Below are 14,671 nucleotides of genomic sequence, written 5' to 3'. Positions count from 1 at the left end.
TTGCAGGGTAGCTACTATTTTAAAAATAAGGTCCAGTGTTCTCATAATGCTTTGTTTCGCCTGCCTGGTCTGTATGTAAATACAACTTTCAAATCAGTAGCATCTTACATAGAAACATGGAAAATAAAAGCGAGGGAGGTCATTCGGCCTTTTGAGCCTGCTCCGCATACATTATGATCATGATTGATCATCAAGTTCAATACGCTGATCCCACCCCATATCCCTTGATCCCTTTAGCCCAAAGAGCTATATCTAATTCCTTCTTGAAATTACACAATGTTTTTGCCTCAATTACTTTCTGTGGTAGTGAATTCCACAGATTCACCACTCTCTGGATGAAGAAATGTCTCCTCATCTCGGTCTTAAAAGGTTTACGTCTTATGCTCAAACTATGACCCCCTAGTTCTGGACTCCCTCATCATTGGGAACATTCTTTCTGAATCTAGCCTGTCTAATCCTGTTAAACGTTTTGAAGATTTTATGAGATCCCCACTCATTCTTCAATCTCCAACGGATATAATTCTAACCGGCCTAATCTCTCTTGTATGCTCCTGCAATCCCAGGAATCAGCCTGGTAAACCTTTGCTGCACTTCCTCCAGAGCAAGAAAATCCTTTTTCAGATAAGACACAGAAACTGCATTCAATACTCCAGGAGTGACCTCACCAATGCCCTATACAATTGTACTAAAGCATCCCTATTCCTATACTCAAATTCCCTCGCTATGAAGGCCAACAAACCATTGCCTTCTTTACTGCCTGCTGTACCTGCATATTTACTTTCAGAGACCGATGCGCGAGGACACCAAGGTCTCACTGAGTATCCACCTCTCTCAATTTACATCCATTCAAATAGTAATCTGCCTTCCTATTTTTGCTACCAAAGTGGATAACATCACATTTATTCACATTATACTGCATCTGCCATGCATATGCCCACTCACTCAGCCTGTCCAAATCCTGCTGAAGCAAATTCTGCACCCTCCTCACAATTCACTCCCCCACTCAACTTTGTATCATTTGCAAATTTGGAGATACTACTTTTAATTCCCTTGTCCAAATCATTAATATTTTATGCGAACATTTGGGGTCCTAATACAGATCTCGACAGTACTCCACTAATCACTGCCTGCCAATCGTAAAAAAAACATTTATTCCAATTCTTTCTGTCTGCTCAGCAGCTTTCTATCTATCTCAAGACACTACCTGTAATCCCATGCACTTTACCTTTACATAGTCATCTGCTATGTGAGACCTTGTCAAAAATCTTCTCAAAGTCTAAATAAACCACATCCACCAGTTCTCCCTGGTTACTAGCTAAAAGGGATGCACGGTGGCGCAATAGTTGGCACTGCTGCCTCACAGCGCCGAGGACCCGGGTTCTATCCCGGCCCTGGGTCACTGTCCATGTGGAGTTTGCACATTCACTCCGTGTCTGCGTGGATCTCGCCCCCACAACCCAAAACGATGTGCTGATAGGTGAATTGGCCAAGCCCCTTATTGGAATAAAATAAGTGGGTACTCTAATTTTCTTTTTAAAAGAAAAAAAAACTCTGCTAGTTACATCTTCAAAGAATTCTAGTAGATTTGTCAAGCATGATTTTTCTTTTGTAAATCCATGCTGACTTTGTCTGATTATACTACTTTCCAAATGTTGTGCTATGGAATCCTTGATGATGGACTCTAGGGGCTTCCGGTTGCGGCTATGCCTAGGTAGGTCGCACATTCGGCAGCTCCCGCTGAGAACGGACTTTTGGGCTCTTCAGAGGGGCCCCAACGGCAATTGTTCGACGGCTTCCAGTGTGGGAAGGTGACAGCAAGGTCCCCCCGACATTATATGGATTGGACCAGGAGTGGAGTGGTTAAAAAAAGTGATTCTGGTGCAGCAAAAAGTGCGAGGGAGGAAAAGCAAGATGGCGGCGGGTGGAGACCAAGCAGCGTGGGCGCAGTGGTCGCAGGAGCAGCAGGAGTTTCTTAAACGCTGCTTTGAGGAGCTGAGGACAGAAATGCTGGCGCCAATGAAGGCGGCGATTGAGAAGCTTGTGGAGGCCCAAGGGGCGGCGATCCGGGAGGTGCGGCAAAAAGCTTCAGAGAACGAGGACGAGATCTTGGGCCTGGCGGTGAAGGTGGAGGCGCACGAGGCGCTGCACAAGAGGTGGGCGGAAAAATTCGAGGACATGGAGAATAGGTCGAGGAGGAAGAATCTTTGGATTCTGGGTCTCCCTGAAGGAGTGGAGGGGCCCGATGCCGGGGCATATATGAGCACGATGCTCAATTCGCTGATGGGCGCGGGAGCTTTCCCGAGGCCCCTGGAGCTGGATGGGGCTCATCGGGTCCTGGCAAGGAGACTCAAAGCCAACGAGCCACCAAGGGCTGTCGTGGTGAGGTTCCACCGCTTTATGGACAGAGAGTGTGTCCTGAGATGGGCCAAAAGAGAGCGGAGCAGCAGGTGGGAGAACGCGGAGATCCGAATTTATCAGGACTGGAGTGCGGAGGTGGCTAAGAGGAGGGCTGGTTTCAACCGGGCTAAGGCGCTGCTCCATCGGAAAGGGGTAAAGTTCGGGATGCTGCAGCCAGCGCAATTGTGGGTCACGTTCCAAGATCGGCACCACTATTTTGAAACGCCTGATGAGGCACAGAACTTTATACAGACTGAAAAGTTGGACTCAAATTGAGGGTTTGTCGTGGGGGGGATGTTTACTGTGTTTACCGCGTTTGGGGAATGTTCTTTTTGTTTGAGTGCTGGGTGGGGATGGGTGAATGGATTTGATGTGGGGGCTGTGGGAGAGTGTGGGCGTCGGAGGGGCAGGGCCCCATGGAGGAAATGGGGTGGGGGGGTGGAGGCCCGGGGATGGGAGTTGGGGTAAGGCCGCAAAAAGGAGCTGCGCCAGAGGGGGCGGGGCCGTCTCAGGTAAGTGCGGGCTTTTTCCCGCGTTAGGGAAGGATGGGGCAGGGCCGGGGGGGGGGGGCGGGGAGAACGAGGGCTGTGCTGGAGAGGAGTGCACACTGATTGCCAAGAGGTGGGGGGGATTCTCACACTAGGGAGACGATGGAATGGCGGGAGAGGCCGGGGTCAGCAGGAGTCAGCTGACTTACGGGAGTGTCATGGGGGGAGCAAAATGGCTAGATGAGGATCTAGCGGGGGGAGGGGGTGGGGGGGGGGGGGAACAAGAGATGGGGGGGGGGGGAACTGGGTTGCTGATGCATTGACCAAAAAGGAGCTGGAAGTAGGAGAGGTAGTCGGGGCAGGGGTCCGCCGCCTGGGAGACTGGAGGGTGCGGGAGGCGCGGGCACATGGCTGGCCTAGAAAAGGAGATGGCTAGGGGGCGGCGGGGGGGGGGGGGGGGGGGGGGGGGCGGCGGCGGCGAGTAGCCCCCAGATCCGGCTGATAACTTGGAATGTGAGGGGCCGGGAGGGCCCGGGTATTCGTGCACGTAAAGGGACTGAAGGCAGACGTGGTTATGCTCCACGAGACACATCTGAAGGTGGCAGATCAGGTTAGGCTGAGAAAGGGATGGGTAGGGCAGGTCTTTCATTCAGGGCTGGATGCGACGAACAGAAGGGCTGCTATACTGGTGCAGAAGCGGGTGTCGTTCGACACACTGAATGTTGTAGTGGATAATGGAGGTCGATATGTGATGGTGAACGTATATGCCCCGAATTGGGATGTTGCCGGATTTATGAAACGCATGCTGGGTTGGATTCCGTATCTGGAGGTAGGAAGCTTCACAGTGGCGGGGGGGACTTCAACATGGTGCTGGACCCAGCACTGGACCCAGCACTGGACCGTTCTAGGTCCAGGACGGGTAAGAGGCTGGCTGCGGCCAAGGTGCTCAGGGGGTTTACGGACCAGATGGGGGGAGTGGATCCATGGAGGTTTGCCAGGCCGCTGGCCAGGGAATTTTCCTTCTTTTCCCACGTCCTTAGAGCCTGCTCCCGGATAGATTTTTTTCATTTTGAGTCGGGCGCTAATCCCGAAAGTGGAGGAAACTGAATATTCGGCCATAGCCATCTCAGACCACGCCCTGCATTGGGCGGAGCTGGAGTTGGGGGAGGAGAGGGACCAGCGCCCGCTGTGGCGCCTCGATGTGGGACTGTTGGCGGATGAGGGGGTGTGCGGGCGGGTGCGGGGGTGTATTGAAAGATATTTGGAGGCCAACGACAGCGGGGAGGTGCAGGTGGGGGTAGTCTGGGAGGCGTTGAAGGCGGTGGTCAGGGGAGAGCTAATCTCCATTAGGGCCCACAGGGAGAAGAGAGAGGGGAGGGAGAGGTTGGTGGGGGAGATTCTAAGGGTAGACCGGAGGTATGCAGAGGCCCCCGAGGAGGGGCTACTTAGGGAGCGACGGAACCTCCAGACGGAATTCGACATGTTGACCACGGGGAAAGCAGAGGCACAGTGGAGGAAAGCGCAGGGGGCGACGTATGAGTATGGGGGGAAGGCGAGTCGGATGCTGGCACATCAGCTTCGTAAGAGGGAGGCAGCGAGGGAGATTGGTGGAGTTGAGGATAGAGGGGCGAATACGGTGCGGAGTGCGGTGAGAATAAACGAGGTATTTAGGGACTTCTATGGGGATCTGTACAGGTCTGAGCCCCCAGCGGGGGAGGAGGGGATGCGACGATTCCTAGATCAGCTGAGGTTCCCAAGGGTGGAGGAGGAGGAGGTGGCTGATTTGGGGGCGCCGATTGGGCTGGAGGAGCTGGTTAAAGGATTGGGGAGCATGCAGTCAGGGAAGGCCCCGGGGCCGAATGGGTTCCCGGTTGAATTCCACAGGAAATATGTGGACCTGCTGGGCCCGTTGCTAGTGAGGACTTTTAATAAGACGAGGGAGGGGGGGGACCTTGCCCCGACAATGTCCAGGGCGCTGATTTCTTTGATCTTGAAGCGGGACAAGGATCCATTGCAATGTGGGTCGTATAGACCGATCTCGCTCCTCAATGTTGACGCTAAGTTGCTGGTGAAGGTGCTGGCTACGAGAATTGAGGACTGTGTCCCGGGGGTGATTCATGAGGACCAGACGGGATTTGTGAAGGGTAGGCAGCTAAACACAAATGTGCGGAAGCTCCTCAATGTGATTATGATGCCCTCGGTGGAGGGGGAAGCGGAGGTAGTGGCAGCTATGGACGCGGAGAAGGCCTTTGATCGGGTGGAGTGGGAGTATCTTTGGGAAGTGTTGCGGAGGTTTGGGTTCGGGGAGGGGTTCATCAGTTGGGTCAGGCTGCTATATAGAGCCCCAGTGGCGAGTGTGGCTACGAACCGGTGGAGGTCGGAGTACTTTCAGCTGTACCGGGGGACGAGGCAGGGGTGCCCCTTATCCCCCTTGTTGTTTGCACTGGCAATTGAGCCGTTAGCCACGGCACTGAGGGAGTCCAGGAAATGGAGGGGACTGGTCTGGGAGGGGGGGGGAGAGAGAGAGGAACACCGGGTGTTGTTGTATGCCGACGACCTGTTGTATGTGTCGGATCCAGTGGAGGGAATGGTGGAGGTCATGCAGATCCTTAGGGAGTTTAGGGACTTTTCGGGGTATAATCTCAATGTAGGGAAGAGTGAGCTCTTTGTCGTGCATTCAGGGGACCAGGAACGGGGGATAGACGAGCTACCGCTGAAGAGGGCGGAAAGGAGCTTTCGGGACCTAGGGATCCAAGTCGGTAGGAGTTGGGGAGCCCTGCACAAGCTCAAATTGGCGCGGTTGGTGGAGCAGATGGAGGAGGATTTTAAAAGATGGGATATGCTGCCACTCTCGCTAGCGGGTAGGGTGCAGTCGGTCAAAATGACGGTCCTCCCGAGGTTTCTCTTTGTGTTCCAGTGCCTTCCCATTATGATCCCCCAAGGCCTTTTTCAAACGGGTAAGCAGGAGCACCATGGGATTTGTGTGGGCGAATAAGACCCCGAGGGTGAAGAGTGTTTCTGGAGCGTAGCAGGGACAGGAGGGGGTTGGCGCTGCCGAATTTGTGTGGCTATTATTGGGCAGCCAATGTGGCGATGATCCGTCAGTGGGTGATGGAGGGCGAGGGGGCGGCGTGGAAGAGGCTAGAGATGGCGTCCTGTGTGGGCACGAGCCTGAGGGCGCTGGTGATGGCACCGCTGCCGCTCTCGCCGACAAGGTACACCACGAGTCCGGTGGTGGCAGCGACGCTGAAGATCTGGGGTCAGTGGAGGTGACACAGGGGCGAGGTGGGAGCCTCGGTTTGGTCCCCGATTCGGGAGAATCATCGGTTCATCCCGGGAAGGATGGATGGCGAGTTTCGGAGCTGGCATCGGGCAGGGATTAGAAGAATGGGGGACCTGTTCATCGATGGGACGTTTGCAAGCCTAGGGGCGCTGGAGGAGAAGTTTGGGCTACCCCCGGGACATGCAAGTGAGGGCGTTTGTGAGGCGGCAGGTGAGGGAATTCCAGCTGCTTCCGCCATGTGGGATTCAGGACAGGGTGATTTTGGGTGTATGGGTTGGAGAAGGCAAGGTTTCGGCGATTTACCAGGAGCTGAAGCAAGAGGAGGAAGCCTCGGTGGAGGAGTTAAAGGGCAAGTGGAAGGAGGAGCTTGGGGAGAAGATAGATGGGGGTCTGTGGCCTGATGCCCTGAGTAGGGTTCATTCTTCCTCCTCTTGCGCCAGGCTCAGACTAATACAGTTCAAAGTTACTCACAGAGCGCATATGACGGGGGCGAGGTTGAGTAGGTGTGGGAGGTTATCGGGGAGCCCGGCAAATCACGTCCATATGTTCTGGTCGTGCCCGGCGCTGGAGGGGTTTTGCGAGGACTATGTCCAAGGTAGTGAACACCCGGGTCAAGCCGAGCTGGGGGTTGGCATTATTTGGGGTATTGGACGAGCCAGGCGTGCAGGAGGCGAAAGAGGCTGGTATTCTGGCCTTTGCGTCCCTGGTAGCCCGGCGGAGGATTTTGCGACTATGGAAAGATGCGAAGCCCCCTAGTGTGGAAGCTTGGATCAATGACATGGCAGGGTTCATCAAGCTGGAGAGGATAAACTTTGCCTTGCGAGGGTCTGTGCAAGGGCTCCTCGGGCGGTGGCAACCGTTCCTAGGCTATCTCGCGAAGCTTTAGGAGGAGGTCAGCAGCAGCAGCCCAAGGGCTGGGGGGTGGAGGGAGGGGGGTATCTCTTTTGGGGTGGCGTTTGGGTGAAGGTGGGGGGGGGGTTTCCCTATTTGTGTTTTTAAATGTTATATGGGGGGTTATTGTACATGGGGGAAATCCAATGTATAATTTCTGGTTGTTGTGTTCTTGTTTCTTTCTTTTTGTTGGGGTGGGGGGTTGAAAAATTTGAATAAATATATTTTTTTAAAAAGATAATGGACTCGAGCAACTTTAGACTCCCATGTCTACAGTTCCTGTTTTCTCTCTGCCTCCCGTTTTGAATATATTAGCTACCCTCCCAACCTGTAGGAACCATTCAAGAGTTCAAGGAATTTTGGAAAATGACCGCCAATGGATCTACAATTTCTAGGGCTACTTCCTTACTCTTGGATGAAGATTATCGGGCCATGGAGATTTATCCGCCTTCAATCGCATTAATCTCCCAAAACTAATACTAATTTTCTTCAGCTCCTCACTTGGGCAGCACAGTAGCATTGTGGATAGAACAATTGCTTCACAGCTCCAGGGTCCCAGGTTCAATTCCCGGCTTGGGTCACTGTCTGTGCGGAGTCTGCACATTCTCCCCGTGTGTGCGTGGGTTTCCTCCGGGTGCTCTGGTTTTCTCCCACAGTCCAAAGATGTGCGGGTTAGGTGGATTGGCCATGCTAAATTGCCCATAGTGTCCAAAAATTGCCCTTAGTGTTGGGTGGGATTACTGGGTTATGGGGATTAGGTGGGGTTACTGGGTTATGGGGATAGGGTGGAGGTGTGGACCTTGGGTAGGGTGCTCTTTCCAAGAGCCAGTGCAGGCTTGATGGGCCGAATGGCCTCCTTCTGCACTGTAAACTCTATGTAATCTATGTAAAACTTGTGTTCCTCATAACTTGGGTACATTATTCATGTCTTCCTTCATGTAGACAGAAGCAAAGTATGAATTTAGTTCCTTAGCCATTTCTTTGTTCCCTGTTATGAATTCCCTTTGATGCCCAACGCATTACACACGCTTTCCACCCTCCCATTGATTCTGTCTACACCTCCCGCTGCCTCAGGAAGGCAGACAGCATTGTTAGAAAAACCTCCCATCCAGGCTTTGCCCTCTTCCAGACCCTTCTATCAGGCAGAAGATACAGAAATCTGAAGAACCGCACATCCAGACATAGGACTAGCTTCTTCCCCACAGCTACTAGACTCCTCAACGACTCTCCTTCGGACTGATCTGTTCCCTGTAAGAACACTATTCACGACGCCCTATGCTGTTGTTGCTGATATATTTGCTTTGTTTGGTCCTTGTTCTGCACTGTAACCAATCACTATTGTACTATTTGTCAGTGTACTCTGTCGATTATTCTTTTTGTCTACTATGTACGTACTGTGTATGTTTCTTTGGCCGCAGAAAAATACGTTTCACTGTACTTCGGTACATTTCACAATCAATCAATCAAACAATGTTCCTTGCTAGCTTACTTTCATATGGTATTTTCCTCTCTTGATCAATTCCTTGGTCTGCCTTTGCTGAATTTTAAACTGTTCCCAATTTTCTAGTCTGTTGCATTTTCTTGCTAATTTGTATGCCTCTTCTTTGAATCTAATACTATCTCCAATTTCCCATGTAAGCCATTGTTTGGCCACAGTTCCCTTTGTACTCTTGTGCCAAATAGGATTAAACAATTTTTGGGAGTTAACCTATTCGTTCCTTGAATGCCTGTCGCCTGCCTTTCCTTTCAGTAATGTTTTCCAGTCCATCATTGCCAAATCATGCTTTATGTAATCATAGTTACCTTTATTGAGATTCAGGATCCTAGTCTCAGAATCAACTACCTCACTATCCACCATGATTATCATATTATGGTCACTCATCATCAAGAATTCTCTCAGAACTAGATTGCCAACTAATCCTTTCTCATTGCACAATACCCAGTCCAAGATGGCCTGTTCCCTTGGTTTCTCAACATATTGGTCCAGAAAACCATCCCATATACACTCCAGAAATTCCACCTCTATTGTGCTGTCATGAATTTGATTCACCCAATCTATATGCAGATTAAAGTCACCCATAATCCCAGATGTTCCTTTTATTACATGTATCTCTTATTTCCTGTCTAATGCTATTCCCAACATTGCCACTGCAGTTTAGTGGTCTCTATACCACCCCTACGAATGTTTCTTCCCCCGTGATGTTTCCAGCCCTCTAGATTATTGTCATGTTGCTGTTCTTCTTTCAGGCCTGCAACAACCTCCATTAAACTTCCACAATATTGGAAATCCTGATCTGAAGAACATTAAAATTGGGATAGACTGGATGTTCTTCAAGGTAAAGTTTAGTCTATTCTGTTGGAAGAATAAAATTGTGTGGATTATTGAATGCAGCAGTAGCATGGCAGGGCAAAACGTCCACCTGCTTGTGATTCCGCTCCAAAACCAACAGGAGGGGAAATATTTGTGAATGTTTCCCTTGCTTGAGAGCGTGAAAGAGGCACTCGATCTGTTGAAACTGGTAGGGTTTGGAGCAGTTCGCTTCAAGTAACTGAAGAAAAAGGACTTGCAATTCTTACAATTTTGAAAGGGGTGTGATGGGAGCATCTCAATTGTTTAAAGGCTTTGGGCACGATTCTCCCAAAAAGGGACAAGTCCCCTCGTGAGTGTGTTTTGCTGCAGTGCCGGAGAAACACATGGCTATTCAATGCGACTCCCATTGAATAGGGGTCTGAAATGAGGAACGCGCAGCCTCGGCCCAACATAGCCCCGGCCCACCATAGCCCCGTTTTGTACATTAGGGCACTCTGTTCGCCCGGATCTCCCCATTGTAGCACAGGGCTAAATCACTGGCTTTGAAAGCAGACCAAGACAGGCCAGCAGCACGGTTCAATTCCCGTAACAGCCTCCCCGAACAGGTGCCGGAATGTGGCGACTTGGGGCTTTTCACAGTAACTTCATTTGAAGCCTACTTGTGACAGTAAGCGATTTTCATTTCATTTCATTTCACTCTGTTCGCCCGGAACTCCCCATTGTAGCGCCATTTAAAAATGCTGTCCCGATCTGAGACCCCCAAAACAATCCCTGACCCCCTCTCCCCATCCCCCCCAGTCCGACCGCACTATGGGAGGGTTCCTAGCCCGATCGCATGCATGCAGAAAATACCAACCTGGCATCCTGGCAGTGCCCATGTCAACTGGTGGTGCCATCTGATCACCCTGGCTGTGCCAAGCCAGCACTTGGGTAGCACTGCCAAGGTGCCAGGCTGGCATTGCTAGGGTACCCAGGTGGCACCAACAGTACCAGAGTACCACCCTGCCCAAAGGGCATGCAGCTGGGGCTCTGCGATCCCCTGGGAGACCCCCATGAGTGCCGTTCTATCTCGTCCCCGTTTGTGGGGACTAGTGCTAAACACTGCTCTCCAAAGGTCTCTTGAGGCGAAGGGGTTGAATTACAAAGCCTCGGGAATCTGTGTATGAGAGTAAGACTTACTGCCTTGCTCTAATATGCAGATTTGCTAAGATGTGATCCCGCCATTGTAATGCCGACACGATGAATCTCGCGAGGCGTAGCGAGCCAGGTAGATCCTGGGAGTGGGGTCTCACTGCGTTCAATGGCCGCGGTGAACTGCTTTTCTGGTGCAGTGTCGCAGTTGGATTGCGCCCTTTATTTAGCCATTATTGCTGCTGATTTGGGGATCTTGGAGGCACAGAATGGAACCTGTGAGCCAGTTTAGTTACTGCTGGACTGATGAGATAATGGACTGGGCAGAATTCCCAGCATTGTCCCAGACTTGTCTCCTAAGTACCCCCCACCCACTTCTCTTTTGAAATCAATAAAAAAGGGAAGACACATAAGGAATGAACCATGTGGGTCTGGGTTCTACCACAGTTTACAGCTCTGCCACCCTAACCAGAATTAAGCTGCAGTTCCTCCCCATCCAGCTCCTGGATCATTGGGGACTAAATGTTTGTAGCATGCCTATATCCAAATTCCTGTTTTCCTATGAATTTGATTTGTGGTTTTGCATCTTGAAATTCTATTCTGTTCTAAATTTCCTCTTTGCCTTGTATTTTAACAGGATTGTGATACTGAAATTTTTGATGCTTGTCAGAAAGGTAAGGATACATGGAAACCTGAAAATTTCCAATCCAAATTTATCATTCTCTATGATGGGGCCAAGCACCTGCAGTGGAGCCTCCTGCATCTATCCGCCATTCTGCACTTCAGTAGATTGGAAGAATTTTAACAAGCTGATCTTCTACCCTAGGGGATGAGGAAGGGCGGCGAGAAGCTCGTAGGTACAGCCCACAATTTCTAATCCTTCCATTTCATGGACATGAAAATCACAACCTGTACTCGAGATGTCCTGATGGGTGTTTCCGGAAGACAAAGCTGAGTGCAAGGAGTGGAGAATTTTCCCACTAATATAGGAGCCACTTCAGAGTCTGAATCTGGCAATCTGTAAGATATTCCCAATGAATATCTGATAGCTATGTAAATGCAAACTTCAGCCCAATCTCTGACATTAGTAATAAGACCATAAGACATAGGAGCAGAATTAGGCCACTCGGCCCATCGAGTCTGTTCCGCCATTCAATCATGGCTGATATTTTTCTCACCTCCATTCTCCTGCCTTCTCCCCATAACCCTTGATCCCCTTAATACAGTAATACAGCCTTGCACCAGTGGTTTCCTACATGGTACATTCTCATTCTCAACCATTCACAGCCCAGTAAGAAGGAAAGGAACAACATTTCTCTGAGATACCATTTAACAGCTCAATCAAATTCTGTTGGTACGGATGATAAAAGCAGGTCACCTGCTTGAAATCGGGTCTTCGAAGCCTGGTGTGAAAATAAAATAAATGTAAGAGGTTACATTAGGAGCAGTAAAAAAAAAAAAAAAAAAACCACCTAAAGAACAAGTATCGGTATCATTTTTTACAAATCAGGAGCTCAAGACATGTATCAAGCTAAATTTTGATTTATGACATGTCAGTTGGGCTAATGTTCGGGTAGCTTCCACCAATGCTGCATTCATGTAAGGGGAAAGAGATTGTAAAAAAAAAAACTTATGTCTGTTGGACAGCACAAGCTAAATATCCTATTGTCTTTTACAGAAAATAAAACAACTGATGCTTTAAAAAGGGAGCTAGAGGTAGAAAACGCAATAACTATTTCAGTATTTTCAGAACCAATATTGTTACTTTTGCCATTCTTGTGTAGCGGTGCAGTACCTAAAGAGCTTTGGTGCAACATTGGTGGACCTGCACATCCCGGAGTTGGAGGAGGTACGGATTTCTCATACCATCTGCATTCTGAGTGAGATGCGCCAGTCCTTGCACGTGGATTTTAATAATCACTACGACAAGATGGTAAGGAAATAATTGGATTCAGTTGAAAACACCAAGCCAATTGCTTAAGTTTAATGGAAAAGATACCCTTAATTTTTTAATTAATGCTACTGATTAATTCACCTTACCTAATGATGATGTGATGATTTTAAACAGTAAGGGAGACTTCCTGTGTTATTATGTCCCATCTTGAACTTGGAAAAATGGATGGTTCCATCTTTTAAATAATATCTCCGCGACAACCTGTTCTGTATTGTTTTTAAGTGTATTTTATTACAAACATGTATCAAAACTGGTTACAGCAAATAAACACCAGGGAAAACATACCTGTATAATAGAATTAACTGCCTAACAGTTGTCAGCCCTGAAGCAAGGCACAGAATTCCTTATATATGTTGTCAACATGAGGGAATGAAGATCTGCCTTTAAAAATATTTCTAGTAGTTACGAAACAGAAGATTTTAAAAAACTATACAAAATAGGATAGAAAATGGGCAAAATGGCAGATGATAACGTAATTTTTTTAAGATTTGGTCTCTGCCTGAAACGTTTTGTGTTTCTTCCTGGTCGCTTTGATACTTGTCACATTGGAAGTTGCATATATAAATTTAGACATTGTCAATATGCATTAGAACACCAGCATGGTGTGAGTTCTTGGAGCTCACTGCAAAACACATCACCTTTTTTCTTAAACCATACCGTCAGCATTTTCTTTTACAGAATCGAGATACTCAAACAATTTTAGCTCTTTCTTCTAACTTCACTGCGCTTGATTATATACAGGTATGTCACTATTTAATTCTCTCTTAGGAAAAGAGTATTTTGCATAATTTTGTCTTTGTGAATTTGTGTAGTTGTGAATATACTGTTAATACTGGTTGCTTAACTGATGAGAGGTACATTTGTAACAAAGAAGGTCCATCCTTCTTTCTGGCTACTAAGTGAAAAACACAGAATCAATCTTTGTTCATTCCCAGGCGATTTCATATCTAAAAATTTTCACAAACTGGCTTCGGTTTGAAAATCTCATAGAGCGGATATAACACTTGAAAATTCTATAAATGGATAATCGAGCGCCTAACCCTCCATCAGAAAAAGAACGTAGAATCAGAGGACTTGGGAGCAGGAGTCGGCTGTTCAAGCCTATTTCACCATTGAATAAGATCATGGCTGAACTAGTTGTGGTCTCGGCTCTGCTTTCCCGCCTGCTTCCTTGTCTATCAAAATTCTATCTCACTCTGCCTTGAAAATATTTAATGACCCAGACTCCACTGTTTTCTGGGGAAGACATATTATTGTGACCCTCTAAGAGAAAAAAAATTATCTTAATCTCTATCTTAAACTGTAAACCTCTTGTGTTTAAACTGTGTCCCCTAGCTTCAGTCTCCCCCACAAAGGGAAACATCCTCCTGGTGTCCACCCTATAAAGTCACCAGATTTGAGATTTGGGAGGAGTGTTCTCTGCTTGCATCACATCACCCCCGTTTCATTTTTCTTGCTCTGCAGCTTTTTGATGTGCATCTTCCTCCTCAGTAAAAGTAAGGTTCTTATAATGCCAATTTATTTTTGTAACTTGTACAGGCTAATCGTCAGCGTTCGCGGACTATGCAGTTCCTCAAAGAAATCTTTAATGATGTGCAATGCATCATCACACCAGGTAAGGCTACATTTTCGTCCAATTCAGTATCAGACCAATATGTGAAATAAGATACATGTACATCATTTTAGTATAGATTCGCTAATTCGGGAATATCCAAACTTTTTGTCTCCATGGACCACTGCAGAACCACAGGTGTTTCTGTAAATATGGGTATGTTTTACAATGTGATTACTAACAGATCATCGTGTTCTGACTTTGGAAATGGTTGTTCTTCATGCTGTTAGCTCATTGGTTGATAAATCCAATCAGACTTGATAAATAGTTTATATAATATATTTTACAATGTCAGAAGCTATTAAGTGAACAATTAAATGGAACATTCAATTATGTATCGCATTGATAAACATTTTACCTTGTATGTCTCTTAATTGAGGGTCTGACATGCTGTGGTTCTCTGGGGGGCGGGGGGGGGTGCAATTCTGCAACCAATCTTGGGGAATTTATAAGTGATTTGCATTGCTAATGCACATTGTCCTCTTTATATCTGTCTCGATGACAATAGAAACTTCCATCCTGATTTTAAAAACAAGAGACTAATGAGGCTGAAATGTTTTGGACAATTCTCATGGGTATTTGTAATATTCTTCATCAAATTCTG

The 14,671-nt window shown here is 48.1% G+C and overlaps 1 protein-coding gene across 1 annotated transcript in view; it reads left to right on the top strand.

Annotated features, from left to right (window-relative positions):
* The window catches only part of LOC140427892 (uncharacterized), a 98,682-nt gene that overhangs the window by 61,120 nt on the left and 22,891 nt on the right, over positions 1–14,671 (top strand). The window contains exons 13-17 of the mRNA XM_072513722.1: positions 9,307–9,395; positions 11,139–11,175; positions 12,286–12,434; positions 13,134–13,196; positions 13,995–14,070. Coding sequence (XP_072369823.1) covers positions 9,307–9,395; positions 11,139–11,175; positions 12,286–12,434; positions 13,134–13,196; positions 13,995–14,070 — 414 coding nt within the window. The remainder of the gene's footprint in view (positions 1–9,306; positions 9,396–11,138; positions 11,176–12,285; positions 12,435–13,133; positions 13,197–13,994; positions 14,071–14,671) is intronic.

The sequence above is a fragment of the Scyliorhinus torazame genome, chromosome 8, assembly GCF_047496885.1.
Source record: "Scyliorhinus torazame isolate Kashiwa2021f chromosome 8, sScyTor2.1, whole genome shotgun sequence".
NCBI lineage: Eukaryota > Metazoa > Chordata > Chondrichthyes > Carcharhiniformes > Scyliorhinidae > Scyliorhinus > Scyliorhinus torazame.
The sequence above is the reverse complement of the archived record's forward strand: the minus strand, read 5'-3'. Positions and strand labels throughout refer to the sequence as shown.